General features: G+C 35.4%; 1 protein-coding gene across 4 annotated transcripts in view; it reads left to right on the plus strand.

Annotated features, from left to right (window-relative positions):
- tho2 (THO complex subunit 2-like protein) overlaps positions 1-27,836 on the plus strand; it is a 1,047,711-nt gene that overhangs the window by 413,016 nt on the left and 606,859 nt on the right. For 2 of the 4 annotated variants that reach the window (XM_090374101.1, XM_090374103.1), the window contains exons 22-24: positions 10,547-10,609; positions 26,238-26,332; positions 27,009-27,032. In XM_090374101.1, coding sequence (XP_090230227.1) covers positions 10,547-10,609; positions 26,238-26,332; positions 27,009-27,032 — 182 coding nt within the window. The remainder of the gene's footprint in view (positions 1-10,546; positions 10,610-26,237; positions 26,333-27,008; positions 27,033-27,836) is intronic. The other 2 variants (XM_090374102.1, XM_090374104.1) reach the window with 2 other exon arrangements.

A 27,836-nucleotide genomic window follows, 5' to 3' on the forward strand; every position in this document is an offset into this window, starting at 1 on the left:
GATGAAAAGCATTCCACATTCCTATCCGGTACATCATCCAAAATTTTTGGATGATGTAAAGGAATTTTAAAAGACATTCGGTAGCTTATATCTTTATAAATTTTCAGTAAAGTTGACAACATAGATTTATGATTATCTTCCTTTTTCTCTCCAAAAATGGCAATGCATAATTGCTTTAAATGATTGCCAAGCTGCTGATTCAGTATCCCATAGCTTTCTTTTAAATATGTTTTTTTTTTTTTTTTTTTTTTTTTTAGGAGCTCCTTTATTTGAGAGACAGAGAAAATTCCTCTTTATTTTGAATGTGCTAAATTTGAAAAACTTCCTCTAGGTAGCAGATTCCACTTCCTTCTTTAACCAGAGCCTTAACACAATATCTTCATTAATATATGTTTTATATGCAAAGGTGTAAGAAGAACCTTTTTTTTTGGTTTGAACAGTCAAACTTCCTCCCTCTTTTCTCATGGTCCTACAAACATAGAAAACAAGGGTATTTCGTGAAATGTCCCAGTAGACCAGTCATTAAACTAGATACTTTAAGATCCTCATAGACATTCTGTGGTAATCAATCACAGATTCAGAAAAAATGCTGATAAACTATACATATACTCTTACTACAGCTGTCTTTCCATTACTGAAAGAGATAGGAAGTGAATAGTCAAGTTTGAACATGTTAACCCTCCCCAACATTACTGCCATCTGATCACATAGGAAACATTATTTTTGCAAGTAATACAACAGATCTGTGTAGTATTTACTTCCTGTTTGTTTGTTTGTTATTTGGTTTTTAGGAGCATTAGCAACTAAGGCCATATTGCTCCGGGATATGCGGTGGTCATTCCCTGACCTTTCCGCATCCTCCGTATTTGGTGGTGATGGGCTCGAACCCCTGTCTAATCAAGAAGTTTGTGCTCTGCACTGCTGCTCCTTCCCACCTGGCTACGGAGGCGCCTATTTACTTCCTAAAATTGTAGTAAGTTACACATATATTCTATAAATACAAAACCTGTGTACATAGAAATTGTGGTGTGATGTGTAATTTTAAGAATTGTTTTCCAAATCTATGCTTAAAAAAAGTTTGCTGGAAACAAACAGGTGACATATAATGGTTTTCATCTCACTTTAAAAAAAAAAAAAAACTGTTGCAATACACATTTGTAGGAAACAATGTACATCCTGGTCTGGAACTTAGATTAGAAAGTCAAGGAGAACCTATGGTACTTAGCTTTTGTTTTCTAGGTGTAGTTTGTGACAGAAAACTTTCCAAAAACATTTAAACATTTAAATATTTTAAGATGGGGTTATGCTAACCACCACAGTGTCCTGCATCTTGCTTTGGTTGGCAGCTGCTGCACATCCCCCATCCAGAGTTGTTCAAGTTTATGAACCTCCACTATATAGACAAAATCTTCTTTTAAACTATGCTATGAAAATAAATAAAAGGGCAACCAAATTATCCAGCTTACAGAGTGATTTTTTTTTTTTTTTTTTTTTCTCCAAATTGGGAAAATATCTAGAGGTTATCCTTCCGTAACTCAATCTACAGATGTATGCCTTACTCATTTCCCTCATGATGTTTCACGTTCCATAACATGACATCAAAATATTGGTGGAATAATCTCTTCCCATATAAAACATTCAGTAACTGTATACTGCACTTTCAGTCCACTTTTCTCCAATTTACACAAATGTTGCCAAATCTTGAAGTAGCTTTATTATGGCTGCTGTCTTACGCAAAATCACCATAGGCAGTAAACCTCAAAACCAAACAGTGTAGTAGTTACATTTCGGAATTTTATGCAATAATAGTAGCTTTAACCCATATTTGGAATACATTTCTGTCTCATGGTATCATATGGAATCATTCAGTACAGTTTAAGCTACAGTAGTAGAAAAACACCATAGTCAGTTTCCGGGACAAATTTGGAATATTCTAACAAGAACCAATAATAAACAACAAGTTATCTTCTTTTGTCACAGAGACATGCATACCAGAGAATGAATTTGCAAACACAGCTGCTCAATCAGTAACAGATCATATTGACTCTTTATTTACTGTACCAAAAAGTGATTATAAATCTGTTATAAATCTATTAAAAGCAACAGTGTTGAAAAATGGCAACTCCACTTGAAAAACCAAATAGCTATATGGCATTCAGGAAATCTTAACTATTGAAAAGCCAGCTTTCAGGGTGACAGACATGAAAATTAAGGATAGCCAATACTCATCTGACACACTTACCTGCTTATTCCTTCTAATCTGTCCCAGTGCTGAAATTATAAGCCCCAACTTACTGTCCAATATGTTATTATAGAAGAAGCTATAGTCATTTATGTGCCAGAGCTTCTTAAGCAGCTTTTTCTCAGATGCTAGAATAAATACTACTTAGTCCAGGACTCACCTCTTAGTCAATGACCCAGAAGTAGCCAGAATTTTCTCCTTTTTGAAACAGAAAAAAATGCTGTAATGCGATCCAGTGCCAGATTTGTAGTACAGTTTCCACTGTACTGCAAATTCACAGTAATCAGAAATCTGATTACCATAAGTTAGATAAAATTGACTCATATTAATCTTGCACTGTAAAAACTCGCTACAACAACAAAAATACAAAGAAAGACCTTTTAAAATCTGTAGTTAATAACATCTCTTGCAGCAAAATTATCAGTGTTAATTTGCAAGCAATTCTGCATCATGATAGCATTGAATGTGCAGAATTTTTATTTTCAAAGTCTGCTTACCAATGCCAAATTAATTAATCTGAAAATTGATTTTTAATTATCCAGAGAGCTGTACAAAGTAGTTTTCAGGAGTTGCAGAAGATTATTTTTGTTTATCTCTAATATAAATGACCTTATAATAAAGTTATCTCACAAATTTCCAATTCTATATCTTAATTATTGTTTTTAAAAATCAAGTAATAAATATTAATAATCTTAAACATCTTTACCCTGAACACTATATAGTGTGATTAGATTGAGAAATAAATCCTAAATAATTCTTGGACTATATAAATATTGGACATAGAATATATTTTTGCTAAATATGTGAATTTCTGTTTTGAAAATTTTGGGGTGCAATTCACTTTAATTTGGAATTGTCATTTTTGTTCCTTTTCACATTCTCTCCATGATCATTACATTTACAGTCATGCACGAACATACCGGCTTCATTTTAGGATTCTTTATAAAGGAATAGTTATAAGATCCATGACTTGCTGAGCAGAGACTCGTACCTTATCTGTTACTTTTGATATTGGCAAATTCTTCATTTTATTTCATTTATATTATTAGAGAAATTGAGGAGGGATTGAACTGCTCTGCCCATACCGTCGTTGTGAACTAGTATCCTCTCTCCGACCCCCCCCTTGTGGACGTAATATCCACTCTACTCAGTCAGCTGGAGAATTCTTTTCCTAAATTTCCTTATGATTGGCGTCATTCTTTAAGCATTTTGGCTGTGTTTGTGCATATTATTTCATATAACATATCCAACATAGAATTCATTATTATCTTATTGACTCTAGTTTTGTTTGACTGTGTATGATGTTACAAATAGCAGGTTGATTTTTCTGGTACACAGTATGTTTACACCTTTTCTTTTTTCTTTTTTTTTTTTTCTTTTTTTTTTTTCTTCTCTATTTAGTTCTCTGTTCAGTCAGTTACAAACCTACAGATTGTAATAAAAGTAATGAACCTTATTTTTACTCAGTAAGGTACATTACTGGTAACTTAGAAATTATACATTACCGGGGGCTTAGAAGGTCCTGTCACATGGCTATAAATTCAGATTATACACAAAAATCAATGTTTCTAATGTAAAAATGTAACTATATCAGGACCTACTTAGCTACTGCTTCATGCTAGCCTACAAATATAATGCTCCCATAGAAGCTTTCCAAATATGGAGAAATACTGTGTTTACAGAATTAATCAACAACTACAAGGCTTTAATATAAAATGGATCTCCTCCTGCAACTTCACCAAAATTAAACAGCAATTATCAAACTACATAACATTTTATCATCTTTCCTGTTGACAAAGCCTACAACAACTATGCCTTGATATGCAAATCTTTTTACTTCCATACCTAAAATATAGAACTCAATTCCAGTGTAACTTACAAGCCTATTGGGCGCCTCCGTAGCCAGGTGGGAAGGAGCAGCAGTGCATAGCACACGCTTCTTGATTAGACCGGGGTTCGAACCCGTCTCCACCAAATACTGAGGATACGGAAAGGTCAGGGAATGACCACCGCATATCCCAGACCAATATGGCCTTAGTTGCTAATGCTCCTAAAAAACCAAATAACAAACAAGCCTATTACCAATAACAGCAGCATTATTACAAAAAAGTTAATAGCTTTCAATAAAAAATTAAAGCTTAACAGATTCCCACGGGGAAAAAAATGAAAAAACTTAACATGCACTACTCACGTGTCCAATACGATGCTTCCCTTTATTTTTTAAAATGTTGATTTTAAATCGAATAGCTTCCCTTTATATTTTACAGTATCGCATATGGTTTAATCACCACCATTATAATGGTTCTTTACAGATTTAACGGATGCATCGTTTTCAAACTTTTGAATAATTTCAAGTTTTTGTTTAATTTGAAAGCACAACTCTTGGGTTTTCCCATCATTTTCGCAATTTATTAAAAAAAAAAAAAAAAAAAAAAAAAAAAAATCCGACATCCCTGACATAAATAATGAAACAAAATTTGGCCTTTTGTGGCACGATGGAACACATCAATCGACGTGACCTCTCTCTCTCTCTCTCTCTCTCTCTCTCTCTCTCTCTCTCTCTCTCTCTCTCTTTTTTTTTTTTTTTTGAGCGGTATGTGTGAAGACAGAGAGTTGCAAGGTAATAGGTATGCTAATCTCCCAGTGATAATTTATAACCCTGCTTCTTGTCCCTTATTACAACTTGCAAAATATCCATTTATACCTTTTCTAGTTATTACTTGAATTTTATGATTTCTGGTCGGGTTTTTTTTTTTTTTTTTAAATTTGGAGTCTTGAAGTGTCCCGTTTGATCCGCTTCCCAGTTAATTCAATCCTGAAGAAAAAAAAATCGACCAGAAATCATAAAATTCAAGTAATAACTAGAATAGGTATAAACAGATATTTTGCAACTCGTAAATAAGCTACAAGAACCGTCGTCATTGGGAGATTAGTGTACCTATTGTGTTTTCACACCTACCGCTCAAAAGGGAAAAAGAGACCAAATGTTTAGTTGATTCAGTGCGTCACGTTGATTGTTGTGTTCTGTCGCTTGCTTGTTATTTGATTTTTAGGAGCATTAGCAACTAAGGCCATATTGCTCCGGAGGATATGCGGTGGTCATTCCCTGACCTTTCCGCATCCTCCGTATTTGGTGGTGACGGCCTCGAAGCCCGGTCTAATCAAGAAGCGTGTGTTACACACTGCTGCTGCTGCTTCCCACCTGGCTATGGAGGCGCTGCCTCTGTCAGGTCAGCCATGAAAGATACGTTAGCTTTATTCTCTTAACACTACTTTTTGACCTTACTTCCACTATTGCCTAATTCAAAATTCAGTATAGCTTCACTGTTTCTACCACATGCTACGTGTATTTCATGTCAGAAACAGAGCCCTTACTTGCTGTCTTTCCTGCGGTTTCGATGGTTGGCCCTTGATGGAAATGTGAAATCATGGTATCTACAGCATTAAGTACTTTTTAATACTTATTATTTTTATTTATTTATTATTATTTTTTTTTCATGTACCTTCCGGGTTTTCCGTAGTTTTGTTAGTTTGTTCCCATTCTCTTCTTCACTTTCTACCTACTCACGTTCTACACATTCTACACAATATATATATATATATATATATATATATATATATGAGAGAAAAAATAAAATAATGCCAGCAGTATGGCAAGACAAGAGCGAAAGTAGTCGAAATTAAATCAAACCAAGCAGGGAGGGGAGAGGGGTAACAAGAGTAAAAATATATTGCAGCAGAAACTCTCTAAAATTTAAAAAATCTAAATTATTTTAGAGATTATAAATTATCTTAAAGCCAATTAAATAGAAATTTAATGGTGCTCCCTCTTACGGACACCAGGTTCAAATTTATGTGAAATATCACCAACAGAGATGTAAACCACTACAATAAAACAAAACAAAAATAAACCAAAAATAGACTGACCATTACGCCCCATCTCAACAGAGGACCACACAGCCAATAATGGTCAGGGAATATTTTTACTTTATATATTTTTATATTTTTACTCTTGTTACCCCTCTTCCCTCCCTGCGTGGTTTGATTTAATTTAGGTTTAATTTCGACTACCTTCACTCTTGTCTTGCCATACTGCTGGCATTATTTTATTTTTTATTTTAACTCTCATTCTAATTTATTTGTATGGTCATATTTCAAGCATCATGTAGAGGAGTATGCTTTTTGCTGCCTCTGATGTATGCTGTACCTTTTATTTTTATTATGAAAGATTCCATTTCCAACTATCTTAAACATTATTCAAATATATGTATAATTATATATATATATATATATATATATATATATATATTATTTATATTAGAATCAATTTAATTTGCAAACATGATCACTGTAACCATCACTTACTCGTGTGTGCATACACTGGTGTTCAAAGAAAGTGCATCACCCCTTAAAATTGTAATTGTCATCCGAATAACATAAGTATATGGCAATATTTCTTATAGTTGCATCAGATAAGGTTGACATGCATAGGTGATGTATATTTCATCAGCTGTTACTTTCAGCTATATAAGCACGTTCTGCAAGAGTTGCAGTCATTCCTTGCTTGCGTCAGGATGACGAGTTACGTGCAGTTGACACCACGAAGAAAGAGTGCTATTGTTGCTTTATGCGAGGAAGGCTGTTCTTCCCATCATATTGCTTATAGAGTATCTTGTAATCAGTCGACAGTGAGTAGATTTGTTTCCAAACTCAAGGATACTGGTAATGCTGATAGTAATACTGGTAGCAGTCAGAAGATACCTCTAAAAAAAAATTACTTGTACCCCATCGTCGTAAGAAGAAGCCCCTTCTCACACAAAAAATGAAAAAGGCTTGATTAATTTGGTGTAAGAGCATGTCAAATGGACCTCCGAGCAGTGGAAGTCAGTTATTTTTTCTGATGGGAAAAACTCAAACTGCATGGCTCTGATAGGAGACAAATGATTTGCCAAGATGTGGTAAAGAATACCATCCAGACTGTATGGTGTCTACAGTGAAATTCCCTACCAGCCAAATGATATGGGGGTGCATTTCGTATTGTAGGGTAGGTCACCCGCAGTTTATAAAAGGTTCCGTAAATGCCAATGGATACCTGGCTATATTGGAAGGCAAATTGCTGCCAACCATTTCAACCTGCCAAGCAACTGCATCTTTCAGGACGAATCTGCTCCTTGTTTTCGAGCGAAAAGTGTAAGTAAGCACTTCTGTAGTTACTTTAGCTTCATTTCTGCCTTAGAGGTACACAGTAATGTGTTTAAATTTGTTATTGGTGAAAAAGTGGTTGAAAGAATGGTCCATTACAACTCTTAGCTGGCCAGGAAACAGCCCGGACCTGAATCCTTCAGAGAACTGTTGGCATTACGTGGAATCTGCAGTTGCCAGAAAGAAACCAAAGACCCTTTGTGAACTTCAGGAAGCCATAATTCGTGTTTGCAACCACAAACTATCTGTTGATTAACTTCAGAAATTGATCTGGTCAATCTCTCGACAGTGTGCTGCTGTCATCAAATTGTGAATTGAATTTTGATTCTAATAAGCGAAAATCGATGAATATTATCCACAGTCTATAAAAATAAAAATATAAAACGCAAATTTGCACTTTATTTCCAAAGGTTTTATTACCAATTAAATGATGCATGAAAATTGGAAGAATATTATCCACAGGCTAGCAAAATAAAAATAAATTTATACTTATGTACAAAACTTAATTAATATTCTGCTATATTAATTAAACAAAACACTTTGTAATATGAATATAATTTTAAATAGTCATTTATTTTAGATTGATTTAAATTATCACTAAAAAGCCTATTTATAGATTTTTCAATATTGTATAACAGTCTATATTTACGATCACTTGTTCCAGTTTCTTCCAATGCTCTCCTCAAGACAGCTATAGCTTCAGAAATTTCCTGTTTTGTAACTGGAATTCGTTCAGGTTCATTCTGTGGCTCATTCTAATAACCAATGAAAGAATGGGGTGAAAAGTTAATTAAATCATAATAAGATAAAAATAATATGGCAGTTTTACCTTTCCGTTCAAAGCAGCAGCACAGGATATAAAAATTTATGTATATGAGGTAGAAGTAATAAATCTATTGAAAAGTGCAGAGATGCAGGCGTAAATTTCACAAAATGCCAAAACTAATAGGAAAATTTTAGCAGAAATTGGAGATACTGAAAGCGTGAGAAAGAAAGTGAATATCCTATGATATAATGAATTAAACAAAATTATAGGCTGAATTGGATAGCCAATTAGAGCAAATGGGACTTTAGGGTGGGAAAATTACAAAATTGAAATCTGATGCTAGCTAAAAATAATTAAATATTGATACATAATATTTCATAAGGGGACTACACCTGATCTTGTATCAAAAGCTGCATTTCCTGATCTTGTATCAAAAGCTGCATTTACTAATCCATACTTGTGGAAGAAAAGGAAAGGAAATTTAAAAATAAATGAGAGCAAATAGGAGAGCTAAGCAGCAGAACTTTCACAAAAATATGGACATGGTAGTTCCAACACAGTGTATGTTGTAAAACATAAATTAAAGTAAGTTAAGAGGTAAAATAGTAATAAAATTAAGATATGTGTAACTTAAATGCAAAAATAGGTGGTTATAAGTGATAATTAACAAAAGGCACGATTAAGTAAAATTTTGGAAAATTTGTATAAGAATGTAAAAATAGAAGAAATTGCTATTACTTCATATATTAAGCTAATCATTTTTGCTTTTCGGTTCCCTTCTTTCTCTCTAATTGGCTGTCCAATTCAGCCTATAATTTTGTTTAATTCAATTTTTCATATAGGATATTCGCATTCTTTCTCCCTTTCCCACATCTTCAGTATCTTCAATTTCTGCTGTCCTCCTGTTAGGTTTAGCATTTTATGTAATTTACACCTCCGTCTTTAAAAAGGTGTTCTATGATCTTAATTACTTGTACACCACTAGGCATCTCTCATATTCTGGAGTTATACTTTGCACTTTTCAATAGATTTATTACTTGTATGTGTGTATACACACACACGTAAACTGACTGTAAACCCTCGCTAATACGGACTGAGATATGAAAAATTCTGTTCACAGTTGAATTCTTTGAAAGACACATGGGATTTATGAAAGCATGTGAGTTGCTCTGACTGCACCCTGATTGATTGCACAGAAAGAGGTGGCTCAGACGATACTGAACAACACGCAAGACATTGTCTTGTGTATTGTTCAGTATTGTGTTCAGTATTGAGTGGGGTTCAGTATTGTATTGTTCAGTATTGAGTGGGGCGGATGTTATTGCTACATTTGGGTACTTTATACGTATATATGTACATAAGTTAATATATTTTATATAGTCATAGGTTCTAAAGAATTCATAAGTGGAATAAAAAGAAATAACGTTACTTCAACTATCATTACCAAGCTCAAAGTGATAGAACAACTTGAAAATGTGTTCCTGGAAAAAAAGATTGCTGAAGAATTTTGTGCTGGCCAACAGACTGTGTCAGATATTAAAAAACAACAAGAATCTATAAAGGCATTTGCTTTAAAATTCTATGTGGGGAATGATAAAAGTAGTGTGTCAAATAGACAGTCATTAAAAAAGCCAAAAGATGTGTTGCTGAAAGAAGCTGCATTTAAGTGGTATTTACAGCATTAATCAAATGGTGTTGGTGTGCGACGGCAATACCCACTAATAAATAAACAAATAGAGAATACATTTATCTATCTATCGATGGATAAATGTACAGTATGGTTTTTATTATAGTTTTGAAATTATGGCTCTACAGTGATTTCTTTTGTTTATTTTTTTCAGCACTACCTATATCATTAAATTTTCCATTTATTTGTATTCTAAGTTTTTTGTCTTTTAGAGCTAACATTTGCTTCACTAATCCGGATTATCTCTTAATCCAAATGACCTCTTCCCCCAATTAATCCAGGTTTGCGAGGGTTTACTGTATTCCATTTGTTGTATGTGTTTCAAATTGTTTGTTGTTTGTTTTTCCAATATTTTATTTGATTTGTTTTATGCATGTAAAGTGATCTCAATAACATGCATAATTATGCATGTTCTTGAGATCAGTTTACATTGTCAATAATAACGTGATAATAAGTATTATGAAATTTGGGAGATATTCCATCATTTGTAATTACAATTTCACTTAAGAATTTAACTCTAGAATTCTCTTGAAAATCAAATTGATTGCAACATTTAATAATTTTTATTTTGTTTAAAGTTATAATATAGTAGTGTTTATATGTAAAACACAGAAAATTGCAGATATAGTTCTGAATATTTTCTTTATAGTCTAAATTTGAAGAATTGAGGAAGCAAGATAAAAACATAAAAAACTCAACTACAGCTCAGAAGGTAAGAATTCATGAAATGCATAAGGGGTAATGCATATATTAAGTTACCAAAAATGTTCTTAACATAACTGAAGGCAATAATTTGACTGTTGGTGCCCCAGTTGCTACTAACACCATAGCAAGTGCCATGGTGTTATCTCTGTCATCGACAATGCTGTCGATGGGAAAAATTTTCCTTTGAATAATTGGAGAAAGTTTTTTATATTTTGCTTGGGGTTTACTTGATAGTTCAGCTTTTCTTAATGAATTGCAATACCATACAGCACTTTAAGGCTATAAGCCTTAGGTTTCAAAATAGTTAACTGACGTGTAAGTTTAGAGCTTATAGCCCTAAAGTGTTCTATGATCTTAATTACTTGTACACCACTAGGTATCTCTCATATTCTGGAGTTATACTTTGCAATTGGGCTGCCATCATTGCATCACCAGGTTACCTGCCCACCCACCGATGAGGAGCCTCCAAGCTCCGAAATGGCACCATCTGGGTAGTGGTATCTGCAGAGAGTAAGTAACTATAGTTTTCTCCATTGGTGAAGACTAACTTATTTGGGGTAGTTCAATATCATTGTAACTCGTGAAGGATTCACATTATGAAATGTACTTAATGATGCCAATTCCTAGTTACTTAGTAGCTGGTTGTGTGTAGAAACGACGCACTTGCACTAACTTACACATGAATTGTAATACTTAATGTATGCAATTTTTTTTTTTTTTTTTAGTTTTTAAATTAAAAAAAAGTATAAATATATAGAAAATTCTTTGATTTTATGATTTTTTTATTTTAAAAACATACAAAAAAATTATTAATACTGCTGAAAATTAAAAAAAAAAAAATGTGTGCTCTAGGAAACAAAGATGAAGCTATTAGCCCTTTCTGTTTATCAGTCTCAAGAAGTGCTAAATCCATCAAACTTTGAAATGTGCACATGCTCATATATTTCTGCTAATTGTGTGTCTAACTAACTTTAAAATTTTTTTAAAAATTTTATTTTGAATTTAACAGGCCATGAATTACATGAGTTAGCAAAGTACAATTTCAATATGTACTTTGCTAACAGTATCCTGACTGAATATCTCCTTCTGTGTTATGTTTATTATTCAAAAATAATAGACTCTTTCAAAAATATGCTATGTGTAAGGCTACTGATAACTAAAAATCATGTGGGAGATAATTCCAAGCTTCATAGCGTGAATGTTAGTCAGGTTCCCACACTAGTGATACTATGGGATTAAAGTAGAACAGGCACATTGGCACTGTTCCTCATTGAGTTAATCATACATAAAGGGAGAGAATTTTGCTAATCATACATAAAGGGAGCGAATTTTGCTAATCATACATAAAGGGAGGGAATTTTGCTAATCATACATAAAGGGAGGGAATTTTGCTTTCGTAAAGGTGACTACAGTGGTCTCAGACACTTTTTAAATTTTATACAGTGGGACCAAATGATAATGTTACTATTAGCAAATACTAAATTCGAAGAATTCAAGAAATTAATCATTGAAGCTACTGGGCTTTTCATATCAACTAAGAAATACCCTTCAAAGTATAGGCCTAAATGGATGTCAGATGAACTGACGAAACTCGTGGAAGAGAAGAAAAGTGCATAGGATGCATATACATTATCAGGCAACATAGAATTCTATGGTAGATATGAACTTGTCTGTATTGAAGTCACAAAGGAGGTCAAGTAAGTGAAGGCAAATTATGAGAAATCTCTGGCAAAGGATTTAAAAAAAAAACAGCAAAGACTTCTTTACCTATGTAAACTTTAAAAGGAATGGGGATTAATCAGATTGGTCCATTTGATATTGATGGTCCTGTAGTTGCTGACATACTGAATGAGTATTTTGCATCTACATTCACAGATGAAGAATGCCGTAAGGAAGTAGAGGACAGAAGCTTATTAAACTCTAACCGGATGCTAAATGATATTGTAATAACCAAGAGGAAAGTGAAAGAGAAATTTTTGAAGTTCAACATAAAGGTCATCTGGAGTGGATGGAATCTATCCAGTTATATTAAGGGAGGCAGTAAATGGAAGTAAGTAAACCATTAGCCATAATTATGAGAGAATCCTTGGATTGAGGGGAGAGAACCCTGCTGATTGGAGATGTGCAGATGTATCCCAACTGACAAAAGGGGGATCAAAGGATGATATGAGTAATTACAGACCTGTTAGCTTAACTTCTTTTCCGGGGAAAGTAATGGATTTACTGTTAAAAGAAGTAAAGCAGGATTATCTAGACAAGGCCACAGTTAAAACCCTTCCCTTTACCCCTGATGGTAGTTACCTCTTTGAGTAAATCCCACTTCAGCACACTGTGATCACTGCCACCTAGTGGTTCCTTTATCTGCAGATTCTTAATGCATGAAGAATCACTACTGATAATCAGATCAAGAGTATTATTCCGTCTAGTTGCCTCCTGAACATGCTGATGTAGAAAACAATCATCCAATAAATCCACAAAAGCCTTACTAGTGTGTGAGTGAACAACCCACAAATTCCAGTCAATATCTGGGAAATAAAAATCCCCCATTATAAGACACTCTGATTTACTGGCCCACTTTATTTCCCTGTACAGTTTCTTATTATACTCATCAGAGTCATTAGGCCTGTAGCACACTCCTCTCAATTTTGATCTCTCAATGCTTATGTCACACCAAACTGACTCGACACTGCACTGTCCAGCGATGTCAACTGGCTTCATTTCCTTGGATTTTGTGTTTCTTTACTAATAGTATAACCCCTCATCCCTTCCTATCTTGTCTATCCTTCCTGTACACATTGTACTCCCCAAATTCCAGTTCTGAATTCCTTATATCTATATGACATCACGTCTCTTATATCCCAACAATATCTGCCTTTGATGTTCTGAGGAATACCTCAAATTCATCAGATTTATTTACCAAACTCCTAGCATTGGTGTACCTACACCTGTTCCTATTCTTAGCTACCCTAACACAACCCATGTGTTTACTTGTTCCCCAATGAAATATCTGAAATACCCTGCAACTTGTTTTCCAGGCTGCTGGTCATTCCAATAAAAGCAGTGCAAGAATCACTTTCACCTCTGCCAGTGGCTACTGTTAATCTATTAGTCCTTGATCCCCCCAAGCTAGCATTTTTCCGACCCACTCAACACTGCCTCGATAGCATCAGCAAATATTCTTGCACAATTTCTATTTAAGTGTATCCCATCCCTGTAGAAGCAGTCTCTCCTGTTAACAAGTACAGACCGGACTGGAAAAAATTCTACTCCTTGAGCCTTGCACAATCTTTCCAGGGACTAATTGATCGATAAGCCTCTCATCGTATATATACTCCCTCCTATCGTGTCTGGGCAGAATTGCAGACACTTTCAAATTCAACCCTAATTCAGGGCTTTTTTTTTTTTCAACAGTGGCCTGCACTTGTTAAGTAATTCTGCCGGTCTCCTATTCTTAATATGATTAGTGCCAATGTGTACAACAATATCACCCTTTGTGCCCTTAAATAATGATATCTGCTCTACAAAATCATCAACCTTTGCCCCCTGGCAGACATACCCTGGTCCTGTTCCACCTATCCTTTTTACATTGCATGTTCCCCATTTCCCTGACAATAGAGTCACCAATAATTACTAGTTCCTGTGGGACCAGCGCATTCTGCCCTGGGAGGTTGTTGCTTTGTTGCATGATGATCAAGTGCAAGCTCTGGCGTTGAAGTGGGCAACTGAGAGCTTGATGGGCTCCTCAATTTGGATCCTTCAAGGGCATTCATCCTGTCCTTCAAGCTGTCATATAGGCCCAAAACAATGCTGAGTTGTCACCTTATTTCCTCACACTTCTTACATTGCGCGCACACAAAGACATCCCCCTTGGCAATATCATGTCCCGTACCTGATTGCTCCACAAACATCAAGCAAGCAGTGCATTTTAAAAGGCTGTGATTCAGAGGGCAACTGCCCATCTCAGTTCTTCCCTGAGCCAAAGTACTCCATTTAGCTTCAGCCTATTGCTTTGCTGCTCTGGTCTGAGTCATGATTCCGATTCAATTTCAGTACAAAATTATAACCCTCAGCTTGTATCCCAACGCAGTTGTAACACTATATATCTATATATATTTTTTAAATGTCAAGTATTATTTTCAAGTTTCTTTATATAAGTTCTGTATCAAATTATGTATTAATTAATTATGTTATGTTCGTAAAATCTAAGTCGTTATATGTATGTAATTAAAAGTACAATTTAATTGACAGTGAAGTTGAACAAGATTAATAAATCACTGATTAATTGATAATATTATAAACTATACTATACTAAGCTAACGCTATCTAGTTTGGAATATAACGCTGTATCGTATAACAATGACGGCAAGTTACGAACGGTAAATCTACGGACACTTAAATATTAATTAACTTCCAAAATCTCGCCCTCTCAATTCAGAATAAATCAAGGATCTTGCCTAGATCCATAAGCTACTTACAGAAAATAAATTAATATAACAATTGGTCAATAAAGCGGCTAACTATATCTAAAAAATTTCCGGTTTTCCGGCTCTGCAAAATTTGTAAAACACAAATTTTACCCTTACCGACACTAAGTAATAACCTACAAAATGTCTATCTACGTTAAAATTTAAAATATGTATCATAACTAGGAATATAGAGCTACTCTAGAAAATAAGTTAATGTGCCAATTCAAGCCAATTTGAGTCCATTGCCTCTCCCTCACCAAGCTAATTTAAGCATGGTGAGGGAGAGGACAGAGAGTGGTAATCGATGGATATTACTCTTCGTGGACTAATGTTATTAGTGGAGGCCTCCAGGGTTTAGTTTTGGGCCCATTGTTGTTTTCTACATTTGTCAGTGATATTGATGAAGGTGTATCAAGCTTAATGTCCAGGTTTGCTGATGATACAAAGGTTGGCAGGGTGGTTAATGACAGTTTGCTACTGCAACAGGATCTAGACAAGTTAGGCAGATTTGCTGAGAAATGGGAATTGAAGTTCTGGACCCCTCATTTTTGGAAGGATGTGGAGCTGCTGGAACAGGTACAGAGAAGGGCAACGAAATTGGTGAGCGTAACAAAGGCATGCTCTTACGAACAAAGGATTCAGTTCTGCAAAGTGCAGCGTCCGGAGCTTAGGCACCTGGAAGTGATCTGATTGAAGTGTTTGAAGCTTTGCATGGATTAAGCAAGCTCAATGCTGATGGGATTCTTTCTCTTTCTAAGAACACACATGATGGGACACAAATTCAAATTGGGGAAGGACAGCTGCAGAATTGATATGAAATGGGAGTGTATTTTATTTTTATTATTTTTATTTATTTTATTTTTTTTTTCCTATTTCTGTTTAATCTCGCTTTCTTGCATCATTTTCACTGCTAATGGTAATTCTGTCAGGGAAAAATCACAAATATACAAATTTGTTTGTATTTATATGTATGTAATTTATATTTAATTTAATTTGTATATATTTAGGAAGAAAATCATAGATGTTAATCTTCAGCTGATAGGGTGGGCTCGTTATTTTTGAGATGGTAATGAGTAGTGTAATTGCCAACACTTCAGGGTTATGGATATCCTTACCACCACTACTTGACTGCCATGCCTTTTTTATTTTATATTAATTATTTTGGCCCTATTATTTTTTTCAAATTTGTTGTTATTGCCTATTTGCACCAAGATCAATAATGTTGTGATATAGGAGCATATTAATCTAACTGGAGATTGTGTGTGACGATTTAGAGTTTTTACATGATCTGGAAAAAAGGTAATCTCAGTTTAGGAAAGGCTCTTTTTGTTTAAATATTGTTTTTTTTTTTTTTTTTTTTTGATTTGGTAGTTGTTGGCGCATCGGCTTCTGTGGCCATATTGCACCTCCCAAGGTTTTTGCAGTACTTTGATCCAAGCCCGAGGCGGGAATCGAACCCGCGACTTTTGGGTTGCCGGGCAGGTACTTTACCCACTCGGCTAGCCCGGTCGGCTTTAAATATTGTAGTTATCAGCATTAGAAATAAGAATTGAATTTAGTTTACAGATGAAATTTTTCTTTGAATAATGGCATTCAAAGTTGTAAAATTTTGAATATGCAGAAGAATACTACATGTAGTATATGTGTGCAGGGGATTTTCAATGGTTCTGACTGCACACTTGATGTTATGTTTCCTCATATTTTTTAAATTTGTTATTTTTTTTATTTTTTTTTTATTTTTTATTTAGGAGCATTAGCAACTAAGGGCATATTGCTCCGGGATATGCGGTGGTCATTCCCTGACCTTTCTGTATTTGGTGGTCACGGACCCGAACCCCGGTCTAATCAAGAAGCGTGTGCCACGCACTGCCACTCCTGCCCAGTTGGCTATGGAGGCGCTTCTTTTTTAAAGCCCCATTAAATAGAATCTGCTGTGTTGATCTTAGGATAACTTTTCAACAGTATGAATATGATTATTTTTTCAGCTAAAGTGTCATATGTCACTTTTTTTTTTTTCTCCTAAGCAACAGATTCAGCAGTAATCCAAACGGGCTCATGAATGTGACAACAATCTGTAATGTTCTCACACTCATTATATTGTTACTATTTTCCACTGCTACTCAAGCCTTGTGAGTTGGAATGCTGTCATACAGAAAGAGAAGTCAATAGCTGCCAGCTCTCCAGATTTATGTTGGGAGTCTTCTCTGTTTGAGCCATCCTCCTAAACGAATTTCTCTGTTTTTCCCCAAAAAAAAAAAAAAAAAAAAAAGCCATAAGGCTTTGGAATTAAGTTCAGAGTTTTAAAGTACTATGAATTTGTCAATTGAAATTTGTTTTTAATCTCCAATTAGTGAATAGGCCTTCTCACTCTTCTCATATTAAAATATGTGAAAAGTTCAAAATAGGGTTAAATATCACTATACATTGCATTATGTGTAATATTAAACCTTTCATGTACCGGCTAATATTACATAATCAGCAAATTTTTTTTCTCATTACATAACACTTCGTAACATTATCATAAGTTAATAATCACGAGAAAAATGTGCTGAGAAAATTGAGATAGTATCAGCAGTGGCAAAAGATGCCAATAAAAAAGCTTATACAGCAATGTTTCTCAACCTGTGTGCCACAGAAAATACAAATAAAAAAATTAATAAATCCAAGTTTTATGATAAAAATGAATTCACGCAAAAAATTCGTTTATTTATGCTGTACTGATTCGAGACCCTTCCGGTGGAAAATGTGACACAATGTGAATCTGATGGAAAATGTTCACAGGAACCTCCCTTGAATCCAAAGATGCCCTCATAATTATGACTAGGTTTACTTACCTAGGCTGCCTCCCTTAAATATAATTGCATAGATCTCATCCACCCCAGTTACCTTTTTATATTTCTCTTCCATTTTCGTCTCGGTTTTAACAAAATCATTTGGCTCCCTGTTATGGTTTCATTAATTTCCGGCATCTTCTTACAGAATTGCTCCAGTATGAATCTAGATGAAAAATACCTATTTGGTTTGTGAGCAACCTGAACAGGATCAACAGCAGTTTAACCATCAATATCAAGTGGGTAAATGTAATTAATGCCCTTTCTTTTAGCGTTTTCCTAAGTAAAGAACCCTTTGCTGAAAACCTCTCAATCTGCTTTAATTACTTAACTGCATTTGTGACTTGATTGCAGACTATTTCCTTCTGTTCTCTGTCACAATATAATTCATTTATCTGATTTCCATTTAGCTCTAAGCCTTGAATAGTATTTCTTAGTTGATATAAAAGTTTACTAGCTTCTACAATTACTTTTCCAAATGCTTCCAATTTCGAATTTGCTGTTGGCAACATCATCAGTTGGTCCCACTGTGGAGAATTTAAAACACTCTGAGTCCACTGTAGTCACATGTATGAAAGCAAAAGTACTTCCCATTACCCATAATAGTAGTTACATCTTTAAGATCACATATCAATACTCCAACCACTGCTTATTTATTATTATTTTAAATTAAGTTCTCATAATTTAATGCTGTGGTGACCATACAAAGCATAATGTTACACAACCTTCATGAAAGGGGGATCACACAGTCAAGCAACTGTGGTCATTCGCTCATGAACTCTCCAACAGCTATGAATATCCTGCAACAATTAGCTTCAGATCAGAAGTTGAAAAACCTAAGGAAGTTAATAGGGAGCCCAATGAATGATACCACCACCTGAACGAAACTGTAATGGTTGAAACTTCTGACATATGCCCATATTGCTATTGAATTAACTATTTTAAAGTAGAATTTGAATTATAGTATTGCGACTTTAATCTATGTTCTGTAGCCAAATCATAACCTGGGCCCACTATCTGAGCATCCAGGAGTAATGCTGAGATGCTCCTTACACGAAGAAGGTCAGGCTTGTGTAACCCATCTGCAGTGTCATAGTGTGGTTTTTTTTTATCTAGCCATCCTTTCTGGATGAGCCTATTTGCAACAATATTAATGGCAGCATCATGGCATGGTATTCTAATGCCATGAGAGCAATGATACCTCAACACAATATGGGCCAGACAGCTAGCTTTACAATCCCTTTCCATATTTCACCTTCTAGTTATTTTGTAGATTGTAGAGAGGACATTGTATCCTGTTGTCATAAGATCAGTGTAGGCATGGGCAAATAAAAGTCTGGCAATGTCTCTGCCCTGCTATGCTTGAATTTTATTTGACTCTTTAAGGCCATGTCCATCAAAGGATTCATCTATGAGGCAATTCCAGAACCCCTTCACTTTAACTTTAGTATCCACCAGATCTTGGCCTTCCATGAGCATTTTCATAAAAGCGTTCAGTTCATTTTTCAGGGAAGGAGGGAGGCAACTCCAGCACTCCTTCACTTTAACTTTAGTGTCCACCAGATTTGACCTTCCATGAGCATTTTCATAAAAGTATTCAGTTCATTTTTCAAGGAAGGAGGGAGAAGTAGCAATAGATCTAATCATTAAAGAGGCAGAGTATTGCAATTTTCAATCATTTCCTTTTTCAGGAGGGGGAATGGTTTAACAAAAGGATGCTATTTCCATTCCCCCTTCCAATGTCTGCATAAAAATAAGGTGTAACCACATCCTTTGGTAGGCTTTGCATATTTTATGCTTCTCAGGTGTTTTTTCTAAGAGCATGCCCTGCCCTGTCCTGTCCTTTCTGTTCACAATGTACTCTCCATATTCAAATTCTACATTCGTTATGTCTGAATGACTCAACTTTTTACATAACCATAACGTGTCTGCATTTGATCATTTAACTAGTAGTAGAGGCACCTCAGTAGCAAGGTGGGAAGGAACAGCAGTGCGTAGTACACGCTTCTTGATTAGACCAGGGTTTGAGCCCGTCACCACCAAATACGGAGGATGCGGAAATGTCAGGGAATGACCACTGCATATCCCGGAGCAATATGGCCTTAATTGCTAATGCTCCTAAAAATCAGACAACAAACAAACTTAACTAGTACTTCAAATTCATTAAATTTATTTATAATGCTAACACAGCCAATAGTTGTTCCTAATGCCCATCAGCCATATTCCACAATATAATTATTTGTAATAAATTAATTTTCTAGTCCATTGTCTTATTTTATTAAAAAAAAATTAATGAAATAAGATGAAAATAATATAGAAATGAAGGTGCATTTAATTTTTTTATATGCATGTATTATGAATCCAAGGACAAATGTGACAATTTAGTAACATGAAAATATTTAAAATTTGACATTTTTTAAATATATTTTAGTTTTTATATGTTAATAACTATGGAAATAAAGAATCAAAAAGGGAAAGAAAATCTCTTTTCTTAAAATAAAAATTCAGACGTTATAGGGTTAAACAGTTGACTTGCTTGTTAAAGTTGACTTAAACAGTAAACTTGCTTCTTGCCGTAATGGTAGTCGAGCATCCTGGTCTCTTGCCTAAGCTGTTGGCCGCAACTTTTGCACATCTCTGCTCCCACCACTCTCAAAACCAGATGGGTCTGTTCTCACTTCAGCCAAGGATAAAGCTGACCTGCTAGCATCCCATTTTTCTTCCAACTCATGCATTAATGATCTTGGTAAAACACTTCCCACCATTCCTAGCATGTTCCATTCAATGCCTCCTGTGGTCTTCCGTCAAAAGGATGTCAGAAAGATTTTGACGAACCTTGATGCTAAGAAAGCCCTAAGGCCCTGATGGTATTTCTCCACTTGTTCTCAAAACCTATGCTCCTGAACTTTTTCCTGTTCTTTGCCACCTTTTCTCACTTTCTTATTCCAAAGGTGTTTTTCCTCTGATTCGAAATTTGCTCATATCCAGCCAGTTCCTAAAAAGGGTGACAAATCCCTCCCATCCAAGTATTGTATCATTGCAATTACTTCTACTCTTTCTAAAGTAATGGAGAAATCAATTAACCGCCAACTCTTAAACTACCTAGAAACCTTCCATCTGATCAACGATCGCCAGTATGGATTCCGTCAGTGTCGATCCACTGGTGATATTGTGGTTTTGTTACCCATTTATGGACAAATTCAGTGGAAAAGTTCGGTGAAACACAAGCAGTTGCTCTTGACATCTCAATACTTTTGATCGTGCTTGGCATAAAGGCTTTCTAAACTGTTTCCATCTTATGGCTTGCCAACTGTTTTTTGTAATTGGTTATCCAGTTTTCTCTCTGATTGCTCACTGTGGGTGATGGTAGATGGCTCTCTGTCTTTTAACATCTCCACTAAAGCTGGTATTCTCCCAAAGGTTCAGACCTTTCCCCCACTCTTTTCCTCTTGTATATTAATGACCGTCTTCCATTGACTGGAAACCCTATCCGTAGTTTTACTGGTGGTAGCACATTGCTTTCCACTTTGAGAAACCTTGTCCTGCTCAATCTGCTTCAACTTCTCGAATATCCGCTACCAATTCCTTAAATGCCGATTTCCAGGTAATTCTCCACTGGGGCAAAGACAACTTAGTTGATTTTAATCCTTCTAAAACTGTCTTATCTTATATCTCGCAAAAAGGATTCTTCTGCTCTTATGCTTATCTTTGGGGATTACCCTAACTTCTAATCTCTCTTGGCACAAGCACATTACAAATATTGCTTCCTCTGCATCTAAAAAAACTTGGTTTTCTCTTTTGCTCTTGGCGTTACTTTTCTTCCAAAGAGATGTTCGCTCTGTACAAATTGCAAATCCGCCCTACCATGGAATATTGTTCCCACATCTGGAGTGGTGCCCCCAAAACCTCTCTCAGGCTTCTAGATTCCATTCAGAAGAGTGCAGTTGTGTTTACTACTTGTTTATAATGTCTTGCACTCACTAACAAAAAATTAAAATAATAAGGATCTATGAAAATGGTCAAACATTAATAAGTATCACACAGAATTTAGATTTGTCAATGTCGACACAATAATAAAGGACGAAGAACAGATTACGAGAAGCAGTGACTCTGCACCAATGAAATCAACTCTAATAACCAAGGCTACGAACAGCAAAACAACATGCACTTTTTCTTCTTCTTTTTATGTTTTCTTTTCTTATGTGCCATTCCAGCTACTTTGCTGTCTCCAAATAACGTTTTTAATTGAACTAATTGAAAATATATAACTACAGTCAAACTTGATTATAACGAGATCACAGCTGTAACAAGCAAAAAGCCATAATGATTTTAATTTGTGTATTCCCATACAATCGTTCACTGTTATAACAAGTGTACTACACGGATATGCCGACCGGGCTAACCAGGTGGGTAAAGTGCCTGCCTGGCAACCCAAAAATTGCGGGTTTGAATCCCGCCTCGGGCTTGGGTCAAAGTACTACAAAAACCTTGGGAGGTGCATTATGGCCACAGAAGCCAATGCGCCAACAACTACCAACAAAAAAAAAAAAAAAAAAAAAAAAAAGATTGTCTTGTATTCACTGAACCATAAATTTATTTCGGGACTTCTAAGAATTTTGGAAACAGGACTTCTAAGTACTTTAAATGCATTTAGGGACTTCTAAGAATGTTGAATGGATTTCTTGACTTCTAAGATCTTTGTATACATTTCGGGACTTTTAAGAACGTTTTATGCATTGCTGGATGTCTAAGAACTTTGTATGCAGATCATTTTATCATTCTGAGAGTAAAATCAGTTAGAAATGAACCCTTTTTTCGAAAACATGTCTACTAACAAAAGAAAGTGTCTCTTGATTTGCAAAATAGTGGAAATTAATTGTGAGTTAGAATGTGCTGCAAAAAACGTTGAAGTGTATAAAAGGTTTTCTTTGTCTTCTTCAAGTGTATCAACATTGTGGAAGAATAAAGATGTTTACATATCAGCACTGGAAAAGAACATAACCGAAAAAAGAAAAAAAAAAAAAAAAAATTAGAAAGGGTGAATTTACAGATATCGATGAAGCATTACTTCAATTTTTCACTACACAGAGTAGTGCTGGATTTTCAATAGATGGTCCAATCTTGAAGGCTCAAGCGGAAAAATTTGCTAAACAATTTGGATGCAAGAATTCTGTATGTAAAAACAGTTGACTGGGTCGATTTAAAACCGACATAACATCATTTATGCAAAAATTAGTGGAGAATCTCAATCTGCAGATCCAATAATGGTAAATGAATGGATTCACCATGTTTGGTCAGAAATCAAGAAAGATTTCAATGATGAAGACATCTACAATGCCAACGAAACAGGACTGTTTTATAATTTGGCAATACATTTAAATTCAAAGCGGGAAAATGTGTTGGTGGAAAAAAAATCAGAAGCTCACTTGACGGCACTCATATGCACAAATATGACAGGAACTTATTAAATAAAACTGTTTGTTATCGGAAAATCATTAAAACTTCGGTGTTTCAAAAACGTAAGGAAACTTCCACAGGAAGTTTCTTTACGTTTTTCCCTTACACTGCGAACAAAAAAGCTTGGATGACTTCGGATATTTTTCAGTAGTACATAAATTATTGGAATAAGGAGCTGTTCAAAAAGAAGAAAAATATTTTATTGTTAGTTGATAACTGTCCTGCACGTTCCCAGATTAAAAATTTGTCCAACATTAAGCTATTGTTTCTGCCTCCCAATCTGAAATCAGTTTTACAACCATTGAACATAGGTGTAATCAAGAGTTTGAAAGGATTTTACAAAATATTTCTAGGTTTACCACTGATCAGTCAAAGAGAACAGAAACTATAAATTTATTGAATGATGCATGGAACGATACTTCAACAGCCATATCGAATTGCTTCAAGAAATGAAAATTAAATTCAATTGAAATTTCAATCGTAGATGACAATGATGGAAATGAAGAAAATAACAGCATTATTCGTATGGTTGCTACTTAACAATGTTGTAGGTTTTAATACAAATAACACCGATGAATTTTTACGAGTTGATAACAACTTGTTAATTTGTGGTCTTCCTGCAGAGAGTGACATTGTAGATGCTATGCTCAACAATTACGATAACGACGATGATTATGATATGATGACAAGTGAATCAAAATAACTTCCAACAAGCTCGCATTGCATTGGACACATTAGTCAATTTTTTGAAGGAACTAAGGCAGGTAATGAGACTTAACGGGTTGAGTGTTTTAAGGGGAAACTTAAGAAATATCAAAGTGAAATATTTAATGCAAACATCAATTTTAAGATTCATAAATAAAGATTAATTGAAATCGTGTTTATTAATAATTAGTATTGTTTTTAATTACAGAGAAAAAAAAAGACACGGCCGCCGTAGCCGAGTGGGCAGGAGCGGGAGTGTAGTAGCACACGCTCATTGAGTAGACCGGGGTTCAAGCCCCTGACTGCTGAATACGGTCGATCTGCCAACCCGCACTGGACCAGCGTGGCAGATTATGGTCCATTTCCCTCAGCATGAATTGTTGAGGAGGCTTCCACCCTGCAATGGGTTGATAATGGCTGCACTTTACTTTACTTTTTTTTTTTTTTTTTTTTTACTTATATTATTTTTTCTCTCCAATATTTCTTTTGTTTTTTGAATTTATCCTTTTATCAAGTTATTGAGAATTTTAAAAAATAGGAGGTAGATTTACGTCATTACTGATATAAAATGTTCATTGTTTAATGGCCTCAGGGGTTTCCCCATCTCCGCTATCACGGATATAGCGAATAACGGTGATAACATGGAAATTTGTTGGTCCCTTGATGCTCATTATTACCTGGTTCGACCGTATTTTTCTCTATATATAACCACCATCTGGATAGAAATCAGGGGATACCTACCTAGTAACGGTTAGGTCCACCTTTCGCCTGGATAAGGGCAGTCACAAGGCGAAGCATTGAGTCCACTAGTTCACAAAAGCATTGCATAGGTATTTCGATCCATGATTACTGCACTGCTGCCCTTAATTCCATCACATTCCTGGGTGGAGGAACCAAAGCTCGAATGGACCTTTCTACAGCATCTTTACGGTTGTGGAAAGGTCCATTCGAGCTTTGGTTCCTCCACCCAGGAATGTGATGGAATTAAGGGCAGCAGTGCAGCAAGCATGGATCGAAACCATGGACCTTTCTACAGGGTTCATGTCTGGTTAACGAGGAGGCCATTCCATGGTAGTAAAATCTGCAGAATGCTCTTCGAACCATGTTCTAGTCACCACAGCTCTGTGGGGAGCCGCAGTGGCCTGCTGGAAGTCAATTGCCCTGAGGGTCCACAAAGGGATTCAAATGGTCTAAAAGGATGGACACATAACCTGGACTATTCAGAGATGCGTCAGTCTGCCTGAACAACTTGTTGACATGATGGGTGCATAGCTTCATGTGGTATCTGCCAGGTACGCATCTTTCTGGCACCTCCCTCGTTGAAGTTGGTAGTGATTTCTTCCACCGTCACTCTCAGGTTGGCTGAAACAGTGCGAGGCTGACTTCGATGGCCATGTTCATCCACCACCTTTCTCCACCCACAGCGCTGTCCACAATGAGATGTTATTCCGGAAATGGCATATTCCCGATACACTATTGAAAACGGGCATAATTTCTGTACCACCTCCGCGATAGAGTGACCAACGCGTCGCGCACCCGCTATCATCCCTCTTTTAGAGTCAGTTAACTCACAACATTTATCCATACTGACATTGATTTACCATCTATGTGAATGCAGTGTACCTATATACATGCCAATCGGTGGCTTCGTCCACTAGCGAGACAGGTTACAGCATCACGTTGGCCGGGATCCAGGTATCCCACAGATTCTGTCCTTTCAGTGTAATATGTAAAAAACATAACTAATTAATTGAAAATTTTATTTTTCAATTTTAATAGAAGAAAAAAACTTTCTTAAATCTTCTGAGGATATTATGTAGTTCTTGTAATTTTGGCATATCAAGAATATAGTAGCAATATTTTATTAGTCATTCTCGAGTTATGTAAAACTCACCTTATATAAGAAGTACTGGAACATCTCTCGTACGATGTTGGGGACTTACTTACTGTCTTCACAATATATTCTGCTGCTAGATATGTTTGGATTTGACAGGTGAAAGATTATATAAGTTTACAATTTGTTTACTAGATATAAAATGCATTACTGACCTTGTGTAATAAGTGAGATTATTTATTAATGTTCCTTATTACACTTGTTGCTTTATTATTTTAAGTTCATAGTAAAGCTGTTTTTTTTTTTGTTTAGAGTTAATTGACATGGTTTGCTTTTTCCTAGCAGCAGAAGTATATTGATGCTGTAGAATCAGTTATGAATCCTATTGTGGAATCTGTTAGGCCCTTTCAGTCTTCTAAAACTTGGGAAGATCTCAGGTAAATGTTTGATAATTTTCGCTAGAGCACCATATTTTCTTCTGTTAATATAAAGAAATATATACGAACTTCAAAAATCTATCATCTTTTGAGATTTTATTAAAAACAAATAATAATAATAAAAAATAAACTGTCGTTGTGTCAGGTGTTGGTAGTTGTTTATTTTACAACTTGCAGTTTCCTCTAGTAGTGTTTCTCAGTGATTTATTCTTACTGAATCTCTATGATGAGTCTGTCACATATAGCTTTTTATTAAGTGACAGCTGCCATTCTTTAAACTTAATGTCATATAGAGAGGAAACTGTTTTTCTCTCTCTCTCCTTCTGATTTCTTAGATTATGAAGTCGGATATCTCTTCACAGAACCAGTGTGCATGCATTTCTTGGTTGAAATTAGAAAAATGGGTTTCTATTGCCAAACAACTATTAGATTTTTGAGCATTATATTGTAAGAGGAAGCTTGCAACGGCAGATTACCTGCCAAACTGTTTGAATAACAGTACTTGTTTAATCATAACTAAGAGCAACTGATGAGATAAAATACATTGCAGTTTGAGTGACACTGGGAAACATGTTACTTTGGGAAGCTGCACAATGTTTTTGTGTGGTTGTATTTATTTAAAACTGGGACTATAGCATTTTTATTTGTTTATTTATTTTCATGTGTAACCTTGAAGCTTAGAATGTCATGTCCTGTCAGAGTAAGTTTCTTTTCAGTTGCTGTATTGACAATATTCTGTTTTCAAAAATCTAGCAGGGGATAATCCTATTGTTACTAGACTTATAAGGTTTTGCTGAAATATGAGGGGCATTTAATAAATTATCTACTTTGACTATTAATGTGCTTGATATATACAAAAACTGTAGTTTTTAAAATGCTCCCATAATATCTGTACTTTATTTATGCATCTTCAGCTTTATACAGTGAAGTAAGGAAGAACTGAAGAAATTTAAAACAGCTAGCCTAACCGAAAAAACATGGAAGATGCAAAATTGGAGCATTGGGCCATCATTCAATTTTTGACAGAAAAAGGGAATGGACCAAACTTATTCTTGAATGATGTGTATGTTCATGATGCTCTCTCTGAACACCAGATAAATTTTGTTGTAAGAAGTTTAATGGGGTTAATTATCCATTGATGATGAGCTGGTTATACACCAATAAGCCAAAACATTGTGACCAGCGAGTCGTTATGCAAATCAAAGCAACTGCAGGTGAACTACCGGCATGTGTCAGTACAGAATAAAAAACACCTGAGTCTGAATTCCGTTAATCAGTGTTATTCTTGTTCTCTTGTTCTTCAGATGGGAAAGACAGTGGACTTAAGCGAGTTTGACAAAGGCCAAATTGTAATGGCCAGGCGACTGGGTCAGACACGGCTGGTGGGGTGCACATGGTCGGCTGTGGTTAGTACCTACTGAAAGTCGTCGGAAGAGGAGAAACTCACAAACCACCGGCGAGATGTTGGACAACCACAGCTCACCGATGCTCCAGGTGAGCGAAG

Source organism: Mastigoproctus giganteus, chromosome 5, assembly GCF_048544385.1.
Source record: "Mastigoproctus giganteus isolate SK-2022 chromosome 5, ASM4854438v1, whole genome shotgun sequence".
In the NCBI taxonomy this organism is placed as follows: Eukaryota; Metazoa; Arthropoda; class Arachnida; order Uropygi; family Thelyphonidae; genus Mastigoproctus; species Mastigoproctus giganteus.